We start from the raw sequence: 16,845 nt of genomic DNA, 5'->3' as shown, positions 1-16,845 counted from the left end.
GAAGGCCTCTGTATTTTGAGATGTGGATTTACCCTTGCTTTGGTCGGCGTCGCAATCGTGCCTTGTCGCCTTGCCTAATACATAAGACTAAGCAGTAAAACCTAGTCTACGCATATGTAAAGCGAGTTTGCACATTGTTCGGTGATGTGTCATGGTAGATTGCTGCCACAAGGACCAGGAAACGACGGAGTTGGCCAAATGGGGTGAAGCTCGTCTATTGAGCCACATATGATTATCTGGCTTTGACAAAGGCCTCTCATGGGATTGAGGGTACTACCTACCTGTGACACATCTCGGCCAGTCTGGCTCTTTTGATAGCTTCCAGAATTGGACACTAATGAATAAGACTGGATCGGCATTTCACTATTTGAGGAAGTCCCGGCACCGGTGGGAATTGGACACTTTGGTCAGAATCGAACTTTTCCATTTCGGGGTGGCGCGGAAGTATAGTGATTCCGACTTGGTTGATCTACCCGCCGGGATCTTCTAAGTCCTCGACATTTCGATCCTCTACATTGAAGACCTGCTGTCTAGAGGAGCCCGAGAATGGTGGGGAATTTCTGGGGATTTCTCTACTTTCGGCTGACGATCCGTCTTCCAGCGTATAAGTATATCTCTTCCGCTCAATACTCTTTCGTCCCCCAGTATTTATGCACTCACTAATCTTACTCTAACCAGGTTCCTCCCACAAAAATAGCTCTTGACGCCGGAGCCATCGATAGAATGGAGAGGTATACTGCCTACAATGTTGCGGTAATTGATTGACCTAAAGAGCATGACCCTTGCTCGGAACTGACTCTCTACTAGGTCATCCTATTTGCGGCCTTCGGTTCGTGGTTGAGTGGCTATGGCCTCGCTGTCATCATCGCCACTCTTGGTCAACCTAGCTTTTACACCAGCCTCAATCTCGATGCAGACCCGAGCAGTCCAGGTTACCGGCATACCAACGACTTCATAGCCACAATCCAGGGCATCCTCTTTGCTGGTGGATTCTTCGGTGCCATCTTCGCTGCCGTAGCCTCTAGGTTCGGCCGTGTTCGTGGATTCCAGATCTGCGCGTCGTTCGCCATCGCTGGAGGGGCGATACAGACGGGCGCAAGAAATCAAGGAATGGTAAAGCGTTCCCTGTGAGCCACAGAGTCTGGTAAGACAATCTCTGACAATAATCAGTACATTCTGGCTCGGTTCATCACTGGCTTTGCTACCGGCCATGCCTTTGCCGCAATGCCCGTCTATTTCGCCGAAGTGGCCCCTCCTCACTCTCGCGGTTTCATGGCAGGCGCACATGGCTGTTTCATCAATGTTGGCTACGCCAGTGCGAATTGGATTGGGTCAGTTATTGGTTAGGGAATTCTGATTCATGCTGATTCATAGGCAGGTTTGGAACCTTCTACTCGTCAACTTCCTTTGCGTGGCGTTTTCCCAACGCTGTGTTCATCATCCTGGCACTGTGTTTTCTCGCCGGAACATTCTTTAGTAAGCTTGATAGCCGTCGAACACTCTGCGGCTGGTGAATCTAACTCGCCCTAGTACCTGAAAGCCCGCGATGGCTGGTAAGTAAAGGTCGGGACGCAGAAGCACTTCGCGTTCTCGGTCGTCTCCATCATGACCGCAACGACGCCGAAGATACCTTTGCCGCCCAAGAGGTCGCCCTTATTCGCAGACAAATCAACGAGGATACCAGAGCCCTGCGAGAAGGAGGACGGTGGCAGATTTTGACCATGAAGACTTACCGTATCCGCCTTATTCTATCATGCATGATCGTCATTGGCACCCAGAATACTGGCATCTTGGTCATTAACAGTTACAATACGTTGCTCTACCAGTCCCTCGGTCTGAGCAATACGGAATCACTGATTGTGTCGGCCGCCTACAACACATGGGGCATGATAGCCAACTTTATGGGAGCGCCCATTTCCGATCGGATGGGCCGGCGAAAGCTACTGCGTGAGCGTGTTCTATTGTTCCCAGATGTCACTGTGGGGCTAACAACAAACCAGTCATTGGATTTATATCCACATTCCTCATGTTCGCTATTGCAACCGGCTTGATCGCCAAATACAATGAAACCCCTTCACGATCCTGGGCAGCAGTAGCTGTCATCTTCCTGTACCTCTACGTCTTTTGGTGTGAAAAGTCGGCACGTTCAATGTACTCATGCTAACGCAACCACAGCTACGCCTGCTTTATCGACGTCAACTGCTGGACCGTCGCTTCCGAGATTTTCCCATCCCATCTTCGCTCTCAAGGCACCGGTATCGCCATGTCCACCCTGTTTCTCACCGACCTTTTATGGCTCCAGTTGGCTCCAACGGCGTCTGCCACGATCGGGTGGAAATACTACTTGGTGTTCATCGGTTTAACTTTTTTTTCCATCGTCTTCCTCTGGTTCAAGTTGCCCGAGGTAAGTATTCTGACTCGAGTCCCCAATTTAATCATAATTACTGACGCTCGTGATGTTAGACCTCTGGCCTCGCCTTAGAGGAGATTGATCGACTTTTTGGAAAGGAGCCCGCCAGTCAATTATCAGACGCCGATCTTGAAGTGGAGATGCCCAAGACGGACGGCGATCCAGTCGATTATGTGGTCAAAACAAACTTCCAGGCATGATGATGAAAAAGGCCAGAGGCAACCCTTGGATGGATGGGTTTCGGAACAACACATGTCTTTTCTAGTAATGTAGGCTGGTGCTCAGCCTACCTGAGAAGCAACTGGAGGGCACAGTTGTGCCCACAACCCTACAGAGATTGCGATATGGCGATTCATCAGCGGCACAACGATTTTGCACAACAGTTTTCGGATTTTATGAAGGAGGCAGAATGAGGCAGAAGAAGTCAGAGCTGAGTAGATTGGCAACAGTATGATCTTGCCAATTCGGTTCCTGTGCGGCAAGCGACTAGGGGCTATAGCATCCGATAGAGCTGCTAGTGACGGACGTGACCCCAAGACTAAAACCGTGGTCGGAAGGGAAGTTCGGTTAAATCAATTTTCTCATCTTCGCTAGCATCTCAAGTCACCCAGGCGATCCCAACCGAATGACTGACTCCCTTCCAGGCTCCCACTACCTCTGCTTCTCATTTAGTGACCGTTGATCACTTCCTTCGTGCGTGATTGACGCCAGCATTTTGATGTACCACTTACTCATTAGTTCTAGTAGTCATCAGCCACCGCCCTTGAAAAGCTTAGGCTGCGCGGAGCTCTAGGTTTTATTTGATACCATCAACTAGCTTGACAAGGGTTCATCAACGTAATTCTTGAGACAATGGATACATGGACAGCTATCCTATTTCCAGCGTTCACCTAGACGTCACGAAAGAGAGGTTTCCGTCCGTTCCGAGGTGTTATAGTTAGGAGGAGAAAAATAAAGGCTAGGTAAAAGAAAAAGCTGCGAATCGAACCAATGAGGCGCTCTTGAAATTAACGACTGAGCTGACATCCGGTCGACGTGCCTGTTTCTCTATCAATTTCCGTTCGTCCTTCTCTTCTTGCTGGGGTAAGGAGCAGCTGCTACCAAATCTTGTTTAATCTCGGTGAAGAATTCTGGCAGCTCGAGGGGATGTTGACCAGTGAAATCGTGGAAAGCAGTGGTGGAGATGTAGTTAGTCTTACCCTCGCGGACCAATGAATAGTACTCCAAGAGATATCGCAGTTCAGCTGGGTTGAGGTCGGATTGTTCGGTCAAGACTTTCTTCGCCTCGCGCCTGGGAAAAGAAGATTAGTCTGGTTGCCGATGATGCATCGAAATAGTGACATACTCTGAGATGTTTTCGAATTCTATTTCCGTACCTAATGCTCGAGACGCTGCTTCTGCCAATTCTTTGCCTGCACAGAGCATGGGACCTGGACAGTCGTTAGTCGATGTCAAAATGCGATCATCTTCAAATTTACCAGTAAGGACCATCAGCTGTCCACGATGTTTGTCACTGAAGCCATGCTTTCCTTTGCCAGTAAGAACATGTGCTGCTAGATTTGCAAGATCCTATCTTATTTTAGAGATCGATGCTAAAAGTATCCAGGACTTGTACCAACTTTTAGAGCCATAGGTGCAAACTTGTGGTTCTCTCCGATTGGAAGAGGAATGGAGTGGTCCTGTTGAATTTGAGGCGTGTAGAGCAAGATGTTCTCAGCATAGAAGCCTGGTCGAATTATAACGGGAGAATGTCCAGTGGAGGTCTCGACATCGCCTTTTGCAGCCATGACTAAGCTTTCCAACTCGACAAACTCCCGCAGGACTGGTTGTTTCTCGGAGTCGGCAAGATCACAACCAGCGGTACTGATGAAGCAAACATTGGGAATATTGGCCTTCTTAGTGGCTTCGATCAGTTCCTCAGTGATGCCAAACTTCTCCTCATGGGCTGGTGGAATTAAGCAGATGGTATCGGCACCAGTGGAATCTAGCAAGCTGATCATCTCCTTCAAGCGACCGGGCTTATGAGTGACAATCTTGACACCCTGCTTCGCAAGCTCTTTCGCCTTTGGCGAGGTGGGTGCTAAGGTGAGACCTGTGAGAGTGCCGATCTTTTTATTGAAATTGTCATTCTTGAGGATATATTGGGCAATGGTAAAGCCAGTGTAGCCGTCAACGGCAGTGATGGCGAGATTGCGAGCCATTGTGAATTTGAGCAGTGGGAGGAGGCTAATGAAGAGGTGGTGCGTAACTTGGGGATAAATTTTCTGCTGTTTGAGGTGACAGTTTGTTCTTCTTATAAAGAGAATGAGAAGTAATTCGGATGTCATGATGACGATGTGACAGCTGACCACATCGCAATGCTAGAATAAGAGTAGCGAAGTTTCATATCTTGCGTCGGACAAGATCACGTAACAAGCCACTTCCTTTATGATGAGATATATACTCCGGGTAGCCGAAACGTACATCTGATTCGTCCCCGGATCTTCACCCCGCTTGTTCCTTGCAGGAAGCCATCGATCGCACTACGGGAGACGTTCTCTGGATCAATAGTAAGGTGACGTGACATGGACAATAGCAAGCGCTGAGCATCGGCCAGTCATGCTGCCTTCAGCTTCGCCTCCGCATCGAAGGGTATATCGCCCTTTATCTTTTGACATCCCGTACGGGATGCACCAGCGAAGCTGGATTTAGGATATCCATTCCACTTGAGAGCGGCTTCAGTGGCGTTGCAATCAACATGTGGAAGGGAAGACGCACCTCTATGCAACCTAAACCCATTAACGCCAGGATGTAGCTGGCACGAATCTGGATATCGATCGCCGAAGACGGCTGTGCAAAATGTACGATAGCTTCGGTGGGACTGAAAACAACAGTGCCTTAGCGCAAAGACTTGTAGTAACTCCTTCCATGTCTCTAAATAGAATAAGTTCTATCAAATTAACAAGTTCATCGTAGGTAATCTTTAAAAATACGTCGGATCTCCTAAGCGAATTTATTAAGCCTATCGATGCACGAGGGTAGATTATAATTCGCACCGTGTTTCAGGAGGTCCCACTAATCAGATGCTACTTATCCGCTTGAGAATCCGCTCTCAGCTCCGATGGGGTTTTAGAACATTGTATAGATCTCGGCTCGGCGCCCCGGTGACCTAGCAAACGCGAATTTCGTAACCTTCTAAATAAAGATAGAGATTTTCCGAATTCATTAGCTTTTAGGACGAACATGATCATATAACCGGTGCCACTTCACCATTCCCTTGCTTCTGAGACGGTGGCGATGTGTCATCAGAAATGCTACTAGGTACATAGTGAACAAAGTCCACGTCACGCAAGACGAATTCGAAGTCCATCGGACTGCTATTCCGGATTACCTGGGTCCGCTTTTATACAATTCGAACTCTGTTGGTGAGGCGGTAGAGACAACGATTCAATGCATAGGATCGATTGATTTCTCAATATTTGCTCTGGTGATGCAAAATGATCGCCTCCTCTGGTGCATACACAGGAGCAATCGAGGCTCTTCTTGTACTGGTAAGAGCAATAAGTGTACTCCCTTGCTGTTAATGCTATTTATGTGAGTCGAGCGGATATTGAAACAACTCCATTCGTGGCTCCGATAATTGGAGGGCACGTAGGAAGCGGGATATGTTGTAATTGTAATTTTCGAGACAGGGACATAGTTCGAGATAAGGAAGGCTGCTTTAGTGGCCCCGGTTTTCATGGGCAATGCTAAGAGTTGGTATAATTTGGCTGCAGTAATTTTGCTATCATATACTGTGATTGTGGCCACCACCGTGCAATAAGAATATCAATCAACCACCTCACAAATTATATCCTCCATCCACCGGCATGCCGACTAACCTCTCACGTTCATCAGTATGTAGGAACGCGGGCGTCTTAGTCCTCTTCTCAGCGCCTTTACTGGCCTTCTCAACCTCATTAAAGTCAAACTTCTTCTCAGGCAACAAGTCGAAAATCGCCTTCGCATAGCTCGGCTTGATACAATATTGCTGGCCTAGATACAAAATCTGAATTCGTGGATCGCTCACATGTGCTAGCATCACTGCGGTATTGCTGTGTAAGTGATCGCGTTGAGTGTTGGTCATGACTTTTTCGTAGAGGGCGCGGGGTTGATCGTAATCTGAGAGCTTGCCTTCGTGGTAGAAGTGCGATTTACGCGACATGATCGCGTCCGAAACCTCATAAGGTGCATTAGCGGTATCCGGACGAAATTTACTTAGAGGGGTGTAGGAGTTCGGTGCGTAGTCTGGATTCTTTGAATGGTTCGAGTCTGCTCGCATGTTGCCGTCGAAGTTGAGACTGGACATCGAAGAGGCCATGAATGGGCAATTCACTAGCGAAGTGTAGTTAGCATGATATCACAGCAGTACCAGCAAGGTTTTAACTTGAATCGTATTGTCGTGATAGTTTCGGCCTCGAGCAACTTAAGAAGCAATTGCGCCTACCTGGAATCTGATGATAATTTGTAGACCCAAGACGATGATACTGTGCGTCACGGTAGAAGAACATGCGGAACTGTAGAAGACTGTCCGGACTATCTTCAATACCCGGCACCATCGCACCAGGTGAGAAAGCAGCCTGTTCGACGTCTCGGTGGTAGTTCTCTGGATTCTTTGTCACATGAGGCTTTCCAAACTCTTGAATCTGAAGCATGTCGTTAGTATTTCCAGGGAGGGTTTAAAAGAACAAGAGACGACGCCGAACTTACCGGATATTTTTCTCTCGGCCACACCTTAGTGACATCGAAGGGATCAAACCCTAACTCCACAGGGTCGGCCTCTGCCGGTTCCATGATTTGTACACACGCCGTGTACGAGATTGGATCACCACGATCAATAGCTTCCCATAATGTCTGCTTGGAATAATCAGGATTGACGCCAGACAATTCAATAGCTTGCTGACGGGTGAGCATTTTTTGTCCGCGATCGGCCCGGAAGTGGTATTTAATGTAGACAAATTTGCCGTCTTTGTTGACCCTGACCATGTTAATTAGAATGGTCTGGGTGGTAGGAAGAAAGTTTTGGTACCATTTGAACGTGTGGCAGCCATAACCATGGTTCGAGTGCCAACCATCGGGCGTACCATGATCGCTAAAAAACATCATTCCAGCGTGGTTTCTGTTAGTGTTAATTAATCGTATTCAAAAATGAGCATCGCCAACTTACGCCTCAGGAGTGTGCGCTAAAAGATCAAAGGTAGCATTATAATCAAGGAGGAAATTATCAGATCTCCTTCCTTGGCTGCGAATCACATCGGGCCCTTGCATGGGATCGCGACTGAAGAAAACGGGCTGTTATGGGACGAATGTATCAGCTTGACATTGGTGGACAAGGGGAAGAAAACCACAACTCACCCAATTTAACCCAACTAGGTCGTAATTGCCTTCTCCAGTATAAAACTTGACAGCAAAGCCTCGTGGGTTCCTAGCTAAGTCTGGAAATTCTCGACCCAGAGTCACAGTCGAGTAGCGAATGAAGATAGGGGTCCTAGTCCCGACGCCATTGAGGAATTGCGCCTAGGATGCAGATGTCAGCTTCCACAATGCTCTTCGCTAGTTGTGACTACGATTTACTTTAGTCAAATGAGACATATCCTTCGTTGTCTCAAAGTATCCGAAAGCGCCACTTCCACCTATAGACAGTTAATTATTCTTCACAAATTATCTTTGAGCTTATACAGACAAGGATGAACGATCCTCTCTAGCAACTTATGTCGATTGAAAGCCTGCTGCTTCTGAAACAAGAAGATATCACTCGCAACGGGAATCCCACCAATGGTCTTGCTATGAGTAGGCGTCGGCCACGGAATGCCATCGTTGTTAGTGTGATATGGAGCGTTGTCTTCCCTCGGGCCGCCTGAAGTCACGCCTGTGATCCTCGCGGCCAAAGTTGCTGGACCGTCATTGAGGCCTTGAAATAGCGTCGCACGTTGCACTGGTCTTGGGTCTGCGCCGACAGCGCCTGCGAGTTCCTGGACTGCTTGCATGGGGTGTGCCATTGTGGGACTAATATAGTAAGGATACGTGCCTTGAGGTAAGAGAACTCAACGGTCAAGATGAGATAGCAATGCTCGTGATAGCGCTTCAGGCAAGGATGGTTGGCAGAAGGAAGACAGAGACATGTCTCCGATAATGGGAGATATAGCTTACCTCGAATGTCCAACTCATGACTTCGTATCGAAATCATAACAACCGTCACGGGAATACTCGAGACGTCAGGAAGAAAGATTTCCGGCCAGTAAGGGCCCATCAACAGGACGCTAAAGCACGTCACAGCTAGACCTTGACCATTACACTCAATTTTTAAAAGGGAGGTTACCTCATATCCATCGAGATGGAGACATCACTAAGAGGGGTAGGGTGCTCTGCGAAATAACGTACACCAATAATGATTCAGTCATTCGCAAGGCCTTTATGATAGCACTCGGAAGTGCGAACCCGCCATAAGAGGAATATGGCGGGTAGAGATCCCGCTAGTAATAAAGAGGACGTAATCATCTACTTTATATGAGTAAAACTGTTGCATCACCTGCCACCCTTCAAAGGTGTGTATAAATCGCGTGAGAATTGTCCGAACGTTTTGGAGGTTGGCTACATCGCAAGAATAACTGTGTTCATTCATTGTGAATATAGAATGGTGCCAACTACGGCTCATTTTATTTGCTTCATCATGACATCAGCCCCTTGTCGGCGGAGGTCACTACTGTCCAATTGCACTTTTCCGGCGATTCCTGCTTGACCCCGCCTCTCTCAGCGACAGCTACCTATTGTTGTCCATCAGGGTCACAATCTATGCATTTCTAGATTAGCACTTTAATTGATGGTTACTCGAACAAGAGTGGATAAAGTAGTATACCAACGTAGAAGTCTCCGACGATAATGCCAGCCGTTCGTTGTAAATGGTAATGGACGCTTCCATTCCACGAGCACCTAAGTCATCTATAGACTGGTGCTGCACGTGTTTAATGAGTACCTCGGCATTCCATTCGTGTCTCACTGACATACGTCAGAACGCCGTCTCATTTTCCGTCACAGTAATGTTATCCTACTAATTATCCATGCTACTCTTGTCACACTAGAGGACAGAAGACTCAGTTGCATTTCTCAGCCTTGCGTAGAAACATGGGTGCATGTTCCGGAAGTTGTTGCCGGAACCGTCGATCCTTCAACTTCTCTTAGCCACTTGGCTTCACTCGATGGTGAATTCTTATCCACCCGCCTCTTCGTCTAGTCCAAATACTGCTAAGCTAACCTAACGCTATTCATGTAAAGAAAATTATTTTGCTCTGTATACAGGGTTTTGCAAAACCGGCTTCCTCGTCGAACTCTGTTTTAATCTTACGAGGTTCTGTGCCGTGACTTAGTCAACAAATGGTAAAGGTCATCCCAAGCCCTAGCCAGTGTTAACCATAAGAATTTTACGAAGTTACGGCTGATTTCCCTTCGTGAATTACGGCGATTCGTCTTGACATCTAGCTTGAAGTACGGGCATTCCTAATCCCGACAATCAAGTGCCAAGATATATCTGCTTAGGCCTTTTCAATGGTTCAGCGTCTCCTTCCATTGAAATCAAACTTCTACTATAGTCGCAATTTCATCAGACATACACTAATGACGAACCATACTAAGTTACTCATAGTTGGCATGATCTAAGAGAGGAATGTTGTTTGTTACAATAGAAACGAGAGCTATCTTCGAATAATAGAATGCTATTACACGATATGGCGACGAAAGCGACGATAAAATCATGCCATCAGCATACCGATGTAGATGTTAGGCCAGATGTATCTTACTTCCACGCTGAACAGCGGCTAGTGGTCTGGGCTTTATAGAAGTGAGATCTCGCATAAGAAGGAGCGATGATAAGGATGCCGCGGGGAAAGCTACGTGTTTAGAGAATGTTAAAGACCGCCAGTTGCCATTGCCAACGCACGTGAGATATTTCTCGCATTAGTGAAGCAAGGAAAATATACACCTGATGCTTGTCCGGCCGTCGTCTGCAAAAGCACTACTTCGGGGATGCAGATTCGCTAAGATAACTCTTTTAGTATATATAAACATATTGTTTTCTCCCCCCTGCATCCAATAAAGGTTAACACTCGCTAAACTAACACAATGATATTTATTCTCTTCTCTAGTAGCTGTTAGAAGCAGCGCAAATTCGGTATTATGATAGCCTCTCTTACTGATCCGATGGCTCTGGGATAGCCACGAGAAGACATTAAATACGTCATATTAAATTTGCTGGCAGATCAAGTATCGCTGATCCGACACTTTTACCCCAAGCATTATCCAGAGTTGTGCAAAGATTGGGCCTGCCATTGCCATTTTGATCAGTTGAATAAAAGTGGCAGTAAATTTGGTGAATGTTTCTCCGACGAGGCTCTTCAACACCGTGAAATCTACAACTCAAAATTCCTTAAAGACTTCTTCCCCTGTGGCTTTGCTGCGATATAGAGCTAAGCCGTATAATACTATAAGTTAATCTGACTCGTAAGTAATAGCAAGGCTAGAAAACTATGTTAAGATTTCAAGCCGCTAGTATATTTGAAAGTTTAATAGACTTTGTGTTCCCCCGATCATCTAGCTTAAAGATATTGCCTACGAAACCTTCTAACAGAGAACTAGGTCGGGAGAGATTCGGATCCTATATGTTACCGTCCTTATAACGCGATTCTTCTTCACATTCCTTCCTATGTAGTCAGTAAGATAGATAGTAACTTTAAAGTAAAGCTTACCAAGATAGTTTAAGTCTTTGTAAAATGAACCACCGTAGGAGACAATAAACGCTCTCGTAATACCTAGGCTCGCGAGTTCAAGGTACTATAGTTAACACCCTACTGAATATTCCTGCGAGCTCTTCCCTCTAGATCACCGGTAGTAGCGAGCCACCACTTTCTGATACGTTGGCTTCCTTTTTGGTAAAACTGAAGGTCCTCTAGCTCGATCGGCGGCTTTGTTTGTGATGCCAGAAATCCGCTATCGTCAGGTTATGCATGTGATGTGGCGATTTTCAAACAGGCACAATTGTAAATGCGATCCATTACCACAGATTCGGTTTCCCAGTCACTGTTATAGTCCTGGAGGATACATAATGAATCAATCCACGGTTATCGGACGCCCAGTTTTCTTGTAACTTCTACTGCATCCTGGAAAGTCCTTGGCAGTGAATCTATGATCCTATAGTTTATTTGTCTCGACTTTGTAGCTGAATAGGGACTAATTATGGTAACTAGGTCTGTAGCGGACACTAAGCACTATCCGCTTGTTTCCCGGAGTCATGGTGCAATTTCCACTACTGACTTGGCATTTCCTCTCTAGATTTTATAACGGAGCTTCTTTGATTAGTGTTGACATGCTGCTTGCCGCATAAGCACCTTTAGAAGTTAGCATAGAAAGAGAATTCTCTGACAATACCACTGATTCTTTCCCACTCAGCAAACTTTCCTAAAGTCTGTAAGTGAGCATACAAAGTTTGCATAGAGACGATGTAAAATAGGACCTTTGTAACCTGAACTCCTTGCAGGACGAGACAATTAGCTTCTCCTTCGATTATCTATGTATGGCTGGACAGGCAACGTTAGACTCTACTGAAGTTGATTCGTCTCAAAGCAGACCTCCTGCTCAAAGAATACTTCAGACATCAATATATCAGGAAATAAAGGCAGCTTCCAAATTTATGGATCCATCTTGAAGCTGATTAATAAACGTAAGCGTCAACAGAATAGCACAGTAGATTAATTCTAGAACAAGTGTTCTAGAGTGCCTAAAGAAATTCTATTAACTATCACACATCTCATTGACCACATTCTATCCTATACACCATCAGCCTTAGGATAGACTATAGCAGTGTAGTTTATAAGAGACTATCACAGATTTATGATGTCTCTCTTGAGGAATACTCTACACCTAGGACATCATCAACCACGACTCCTCTAGACCTGTAATTCCTAAAAATTATATCTTTCTATAGGTCTAAATATTGTTAAATACAGTATTTATAATTTAAGCCCTAGTATTTCTCATTGATGACGATCTCGATTAACAGCTCCTCAGGCTATTTAAGGTATAGCGTTTTCGTCTCGCACCCTAAATTCTTAATATATCGGTTTCATAAGCCCTTTGATCTGTATGAACTTTGACCACGAATATGACCGACCGGCTGACAACATAGTAATAAGTCTGGTCGTTATGCGATTCTTCTGTATCCTACATTCAAAGCATAAACTAGTATCTGAGCCGTGACAACGAAAGTCTATTTCTAGTAATGAGCACAGATATTCAGCAAAATGGTGGAAATTGATGCAGTGAAGATTGAAATAAGTTCTTCATGAAAGTCCATCTTATAGACTTAAGTGCAGCCATCACAATTCCACAAGTCAAAATCTCGGAGCAGGAATTGGAAAAAAAGATAGCAGAAGGAGATCCAGGATCGAGAAGTTGGGTTTACATGGCTCTCAGAAAACCCTATCAATCAAGGTATTTACGTCGCCGACTTGTCTAGTTTCGGCGGGGTGTCTCTAAATAACAGTTTCGCTGACGCACCGTTTATAAACCACCTCTGGGGCCCGCCACATATACCTGCTGGCAGCGTGTGGCTCTCTGATCGCAGTCCATGGTAGAACCACTTCCAGCAGATACACCAAATGCGGCCTCCACACCCTTCCAGCCTACATATTATGCAGCTGCTTAACCGAAAGATCTGAGCATTGGGCTCAACTCAAATATTGCTCTCAGATGTACCAACTGTGGAAAAGGCCAGGGCCCGTGTGTGAAACAAGTACGAACGACGGCGTATAAAGGTTGAGGCATCTGGCGAATTTGGAGGAAAGACTTAGAGGTGGTTTCTCTCCTTCCTCCGGGCCAGATCAGCTCAATACACCCGATGAGTCTCGACTTTCCGGATATGATCGAGACCATTGGCTCTAATGGTTACACAGCCAACATCGCAGACCTGAGAAGCTGACACGATCTTGGACCTGAAGAGGAGGAAAAAGTATAAGTGGGAGCCCTGGACTGTCTTTATACGGCCGGGTTGCAAATCTAGGATTATCCTGGTGGGTTCGACGAGAGTAATCAGATCTATCAGATTGGGAGGCCCACAGGACCGGGATCGGCGACCACATGGCCTACGGTGTAAAATGCTGGGTAATCGAAGGTGATTCTTTCCCCATTGACGTCTTAGATCAGCACGCGGATGAAACAGTGCACCCATGAGCATAGTCGCACCATCTAAAAAGCAAATGAGCATTCTCAACTGATCTGAAGGAAATGGAGCATGAAGCTACGCGCTACAGTATCTCATTCATGTTATCTTTAGCCTCATTGTGAAATGTGTGCTTTAAATTCCCTTCCCACGCTCTATGATGATGGCGAGATCTGGGATCTACAAGCACCAACAAGCTGCTATCTGTCATATTAAAATACCGCGAAATAAAGTAGAAGTACTACAACAATGATAGTTAAGGTGCGAAAGTTTTAGGCAATGAGGCCGGTGGTTCAAGGCCGATTTGTTCCTCCAACAAATACCAGCTCGCATGACTCCACTGAATATCTGTAATGGTTACAATAAAAAAATCTCATCCTCGTATTGTGAGTCGTTCCAACCAATCGTTTAGGCTGCATTGGAAATATCATAAAGCCTTTAAAATCATTCCAAATTAGACAAAACATAGCTTGTAAGTCTTTATCCCTCAGGGTTTTGCAGTCCTACTTGTGCCTCTCTGCCTCCTGCCAACACTCTAACAAGCCTTGAGTGCAAGTCAGAGCTTGGCGCAGAGAACCCGAATTATCGTCAATTGTTTATCTGAAACTTATCTTGCTACAGTACCAAAACATGGAACACTTACCGTATTTCCTTAAGGATAGCTTCCGTTCATTACATCCATGACATTGACGTTTTCCATGGTTTTCTGTCGAGTACTGTTGGACTTTGTCTTGAACGATTACTCTCAGTCGCCCAAAGGACTCAACATTGATAACCTGGGCCAGAAAGCACCAATGCCTCCCGGGGAGGGAGTTGAATTCATCTAAACTATTATAGAATTCCAAGCTGATGCTGTTTTCTTCGGGTAGAGATGGAAATGGCGGAAAGATGCTTTCGTCCCGCAGATTTGCGTACGCACCATCTCGCACTCCTTGAGGCAACACCCTTTGCTTGTAAACTCTGTGAATGGATCCCAGACACTCTTCAGATCCCTTGGAACGGGATCATTATCAATGGGGCAGAGATTTGAACCTATGGACTATGACTTTAGAATAGACTTGTGATGATGGTCGGATATGGGTCATCTGGGGTATTGCAGCTTGACACGTGGCGCACCTGGAAGTGCAGCCCTTCAACCCTGTGAGTTGGCGCTCCTACTCTGGAAATGATTAATGCACTCATCAACGCAAACCCCTGACACTCGAGAATGAGAACTATTGGCTGCACTATGGCGGTGTGGCCAACAAAGCCCTGTCGCGTAACCTGTCAAAGAATAGGCTGCCAGTGGAACTGCTTACAGCAGCTATGCAGTGGACGTCCGCATGCCGCTCTACGACCAGCTATACCAAGTCCCCTATCTCGGACTCTTTTTCGCAATACGGCAATTCGCTCAAGGATGTCGCGATCACATGCCCTCCTCCGATTTCAAGGATTTGAAGCTTCTCGGCCTTCAGATGATGGGAGGAGGGGAAGGATTGGCACAAGAGCAGCGAGCACAATAGCATCGAAAATTCGAAGTGGCGAGGCAGTCGCTGAAAACTCATTGAGGCTGCCAATTCCTGCGCATTGGTGTTGCATGCCTCCAGACGAGCCAGAAGAGCCGGGTGTAGGTCCGACGACCTTCTCCCCTTTTACGAGAAACACTTGGAATTCGGGCGGACGCGTTTGTCTCATACCTTCGCAATATCCCATTCAGTTTCCCTTACAGACTGAGCGTAGCAGTATCAACAGCCAACCCTCCTCTAAGAATTGGTCAGGAACGACGTTATGTTGACTTCGCAGGTTGCCGACATCGTCACATTCTTCTATCCTCTTGAAAACACGACGGCTGTGTCCGGAAGTCGATCCAACATAAAGCCCGTCTAGGGGTTGGGATGAATCTCACGGGGTTCAGATCTGCCTCGCCTGTGCCTTTACACTCCGTCGATGACGTGAATAGCATACATAAGCACTACTAGGAGTATGGCACTACTGACATCAATCAATCCAAGCTGCCGCTTGCGGTATGTGCTAACCCAATGTTCGTGTCTCTAGATGACAATGTTATCATGCATTATGGAACCGACCCGCTACGAGGCTTCCCTTTAGCCTCCTCCTACGTATCACTGTCACCGACATCACCTTTGTTTCTATCGCAACCCGGGCTGAATCGTCGGGAGCTCGTGGTTAGGGCGGCCAAGACTGAATTCTACTCCTTGGCGACGTCCTTCAGAAACAACGCACATTGTGTTCACTTGCGTTTTTTTCGTAGGTGATGCCCTGGCGTTCTCTCATTCTCTACAACGCAGGGTGAGGGCGGAATCACTCTCGTCTGCACATATGTACCGCGATCGCTCTCATTTCGAACCCTTGATTGTTGACGGGAAAGACTACACTGAAACGGGAAATAGTCCGATCACCTTTACCGTTATCGACACTTCGAACCTGATCGTCCATCTTAGGGCTCTCAATTTACTGGTCGCGACCGCTTCTAGCACATAACATTTCCGCGACGCTCTACACGGAAAAACTTGTGCGATCCGACAAACACGTACAGTAGCTTGTTCGATAGCCTCTTTTGTGGTCCCTTGTCGAACGGTTTTAATGCTTCTTGGTCTGAGTCCGGTGGATTTTGTGACCAACACTTCCGCACTCTCAACGGGCGATGAAGTTCTCCTCGACACCTTGATTCATCATTCAAGAGAGAACTCATCCGAGTCCGGACATTTATTCACCCGGATTGTGTGGAAACGACCAATAGGTACGTCCAACCGCTTAACACAAATGAAAGCTCCAGACCGGGTTACCATTGACCCACCGGGCCTCGCGGCGATTCTCTATCACATTTACTTAAAGATGTTTGAGAGCGAAGACGTGACGTAGATGATGTCAAATATAACAGTGCTTAAAATGCAAAGACTTTCCCTACCCACTTACCAGCGTGGCAGCTTTGTCGTCTTTGTCAGCATTCTCAAAGCCAGTGTCAATGTCGATTGAGAGAAGTCTGTCGATTCTCTCCTCGATCTTCTCGCAGCCAACGTTAGTCACCTAATGACAATAAACTACGTCCAAGAATTATATGTCTGGTTCCATCTGCTTGACGTCTACTCCGTGGAAGCCCTGAAAGCTCCACTTGATAGCCCAGCATCGACATCAGAATGAACGACCTACGCGACTAGAAGAATGTGCCCCCGGTTGTGTGTATTACGGTAAAGTGCCTAGAAATAGGTTA

At 46.4% G+C, this 16,845-nt stretch overlaps 4 protein-coding genes across 4 annotated transcripts; 2 read left to right on the top strand and 2 right to left on the bottom strand.

The window, feature by feature from the left end:
* Positions 1-723: 723 nt before the first annotated feature.
* A1O9_09764 (uncharacterized protein) lies at positions 724-2,610 on the top strand (the record flags this gene model as incomplete). The annotated part of the gene is made up of 8 exons (XM_013401105.1): positions 724-753; positions 808-1,113; positions 1,171-1,331; positions 1,379-1,476; positions 1,531-1,947; positions 2,001-2,127; positions 2,176-2,404; positions 2,464-2,610. 8 exons carry the CDS (start codon positions 724-726, stop codon positions 2,608-2,610), a joined length of 1,515 nt encoding a protein of 504 aa, XP_013256559.1.
* An 850-nt stretch (positions 2,611-3,460) lies between these two features.
* A1O9_09763 (uncharacterized protein) lies at positions 3,461-4,611 on the bottom strand (the record flags this gene model as incomplete). Its single annotated transcript, XM_013401104.1, has 4 exons — positions 3,461-3,701; positions 3,756-3,840; positions 3,889-3,979; positions 4,030-4,611. 4 exons carry the CDS (start codon positions 4,609-4,611, stop codon positions 3,461-3,463), a joined length of 999 nt encoding a protein of 332 aa, XP_013256558.1.
* A 1,619-nt stretch (positions 4,612-6,230) lies between these two features.
* Positions 6,231-8,427, bottom strand: A1O9_09762 (catalase; the record flags this gene model as incomplete). Its single annotated transcript, XM_013401103.1, has 8 exons — positions 6,231-6,763; positions 6,876-7,074; positions 7,139-7,406; positions 7,458-7,547; positions 7,596-7,720; positions 7,784-7,945; positions 8,003-8,061; positions 8,112-8,427. The coding sequence occupies 8 exons, from the start codon at positions 8,425-8,427 to the stop codon at positions 6,231-6,233; spliced, it is 1,752 nt and encodes a 583-aa protein (XP_013256557.1).
* Positions 8,428-16,217: 7,790 nt separating this feature from the next.
* A1O9_09761 (uncharacterized protein) lies at positions 16,218-16,610 on the top strand (the record flags this gene model as incomplete). Its single annotated transcript, XM_013401102.1, has 2 exons — positions 16,218-16,492; positions 16,562-16,610. The coding sequence occupies 2 exons, from the start codon at positions 16,218-16,220 to the stop codon at positions 16,608-16,610; spliced, it is 324 nt and encodes a 107-aa protein (XP_013256556.1).
* Positions 16,611-16,845: the final 235 nt, after the last annotated feature.

Source organism: Exophiala aquamarina (genome assembly GCF_000709125.1).
Source record: "Exophiala aquamarina CBS 119918 chromosome Unknown aczIA-supercont1.11, whole genome shotgun sequence".
Classification (NCBI taxonomy): Eukaryota; Fungi; Ascomycota; class Eurotiomycetes; order Chaetothyriales; family Herpotrichiellaceae; genus Exophiala; species Exophiala aquamarina.
The sequence above is the reverse complement of the archived record's forward strand: the minus strand, read 5'-3'. Positions and strand labels throughout refer to the sequence as shown.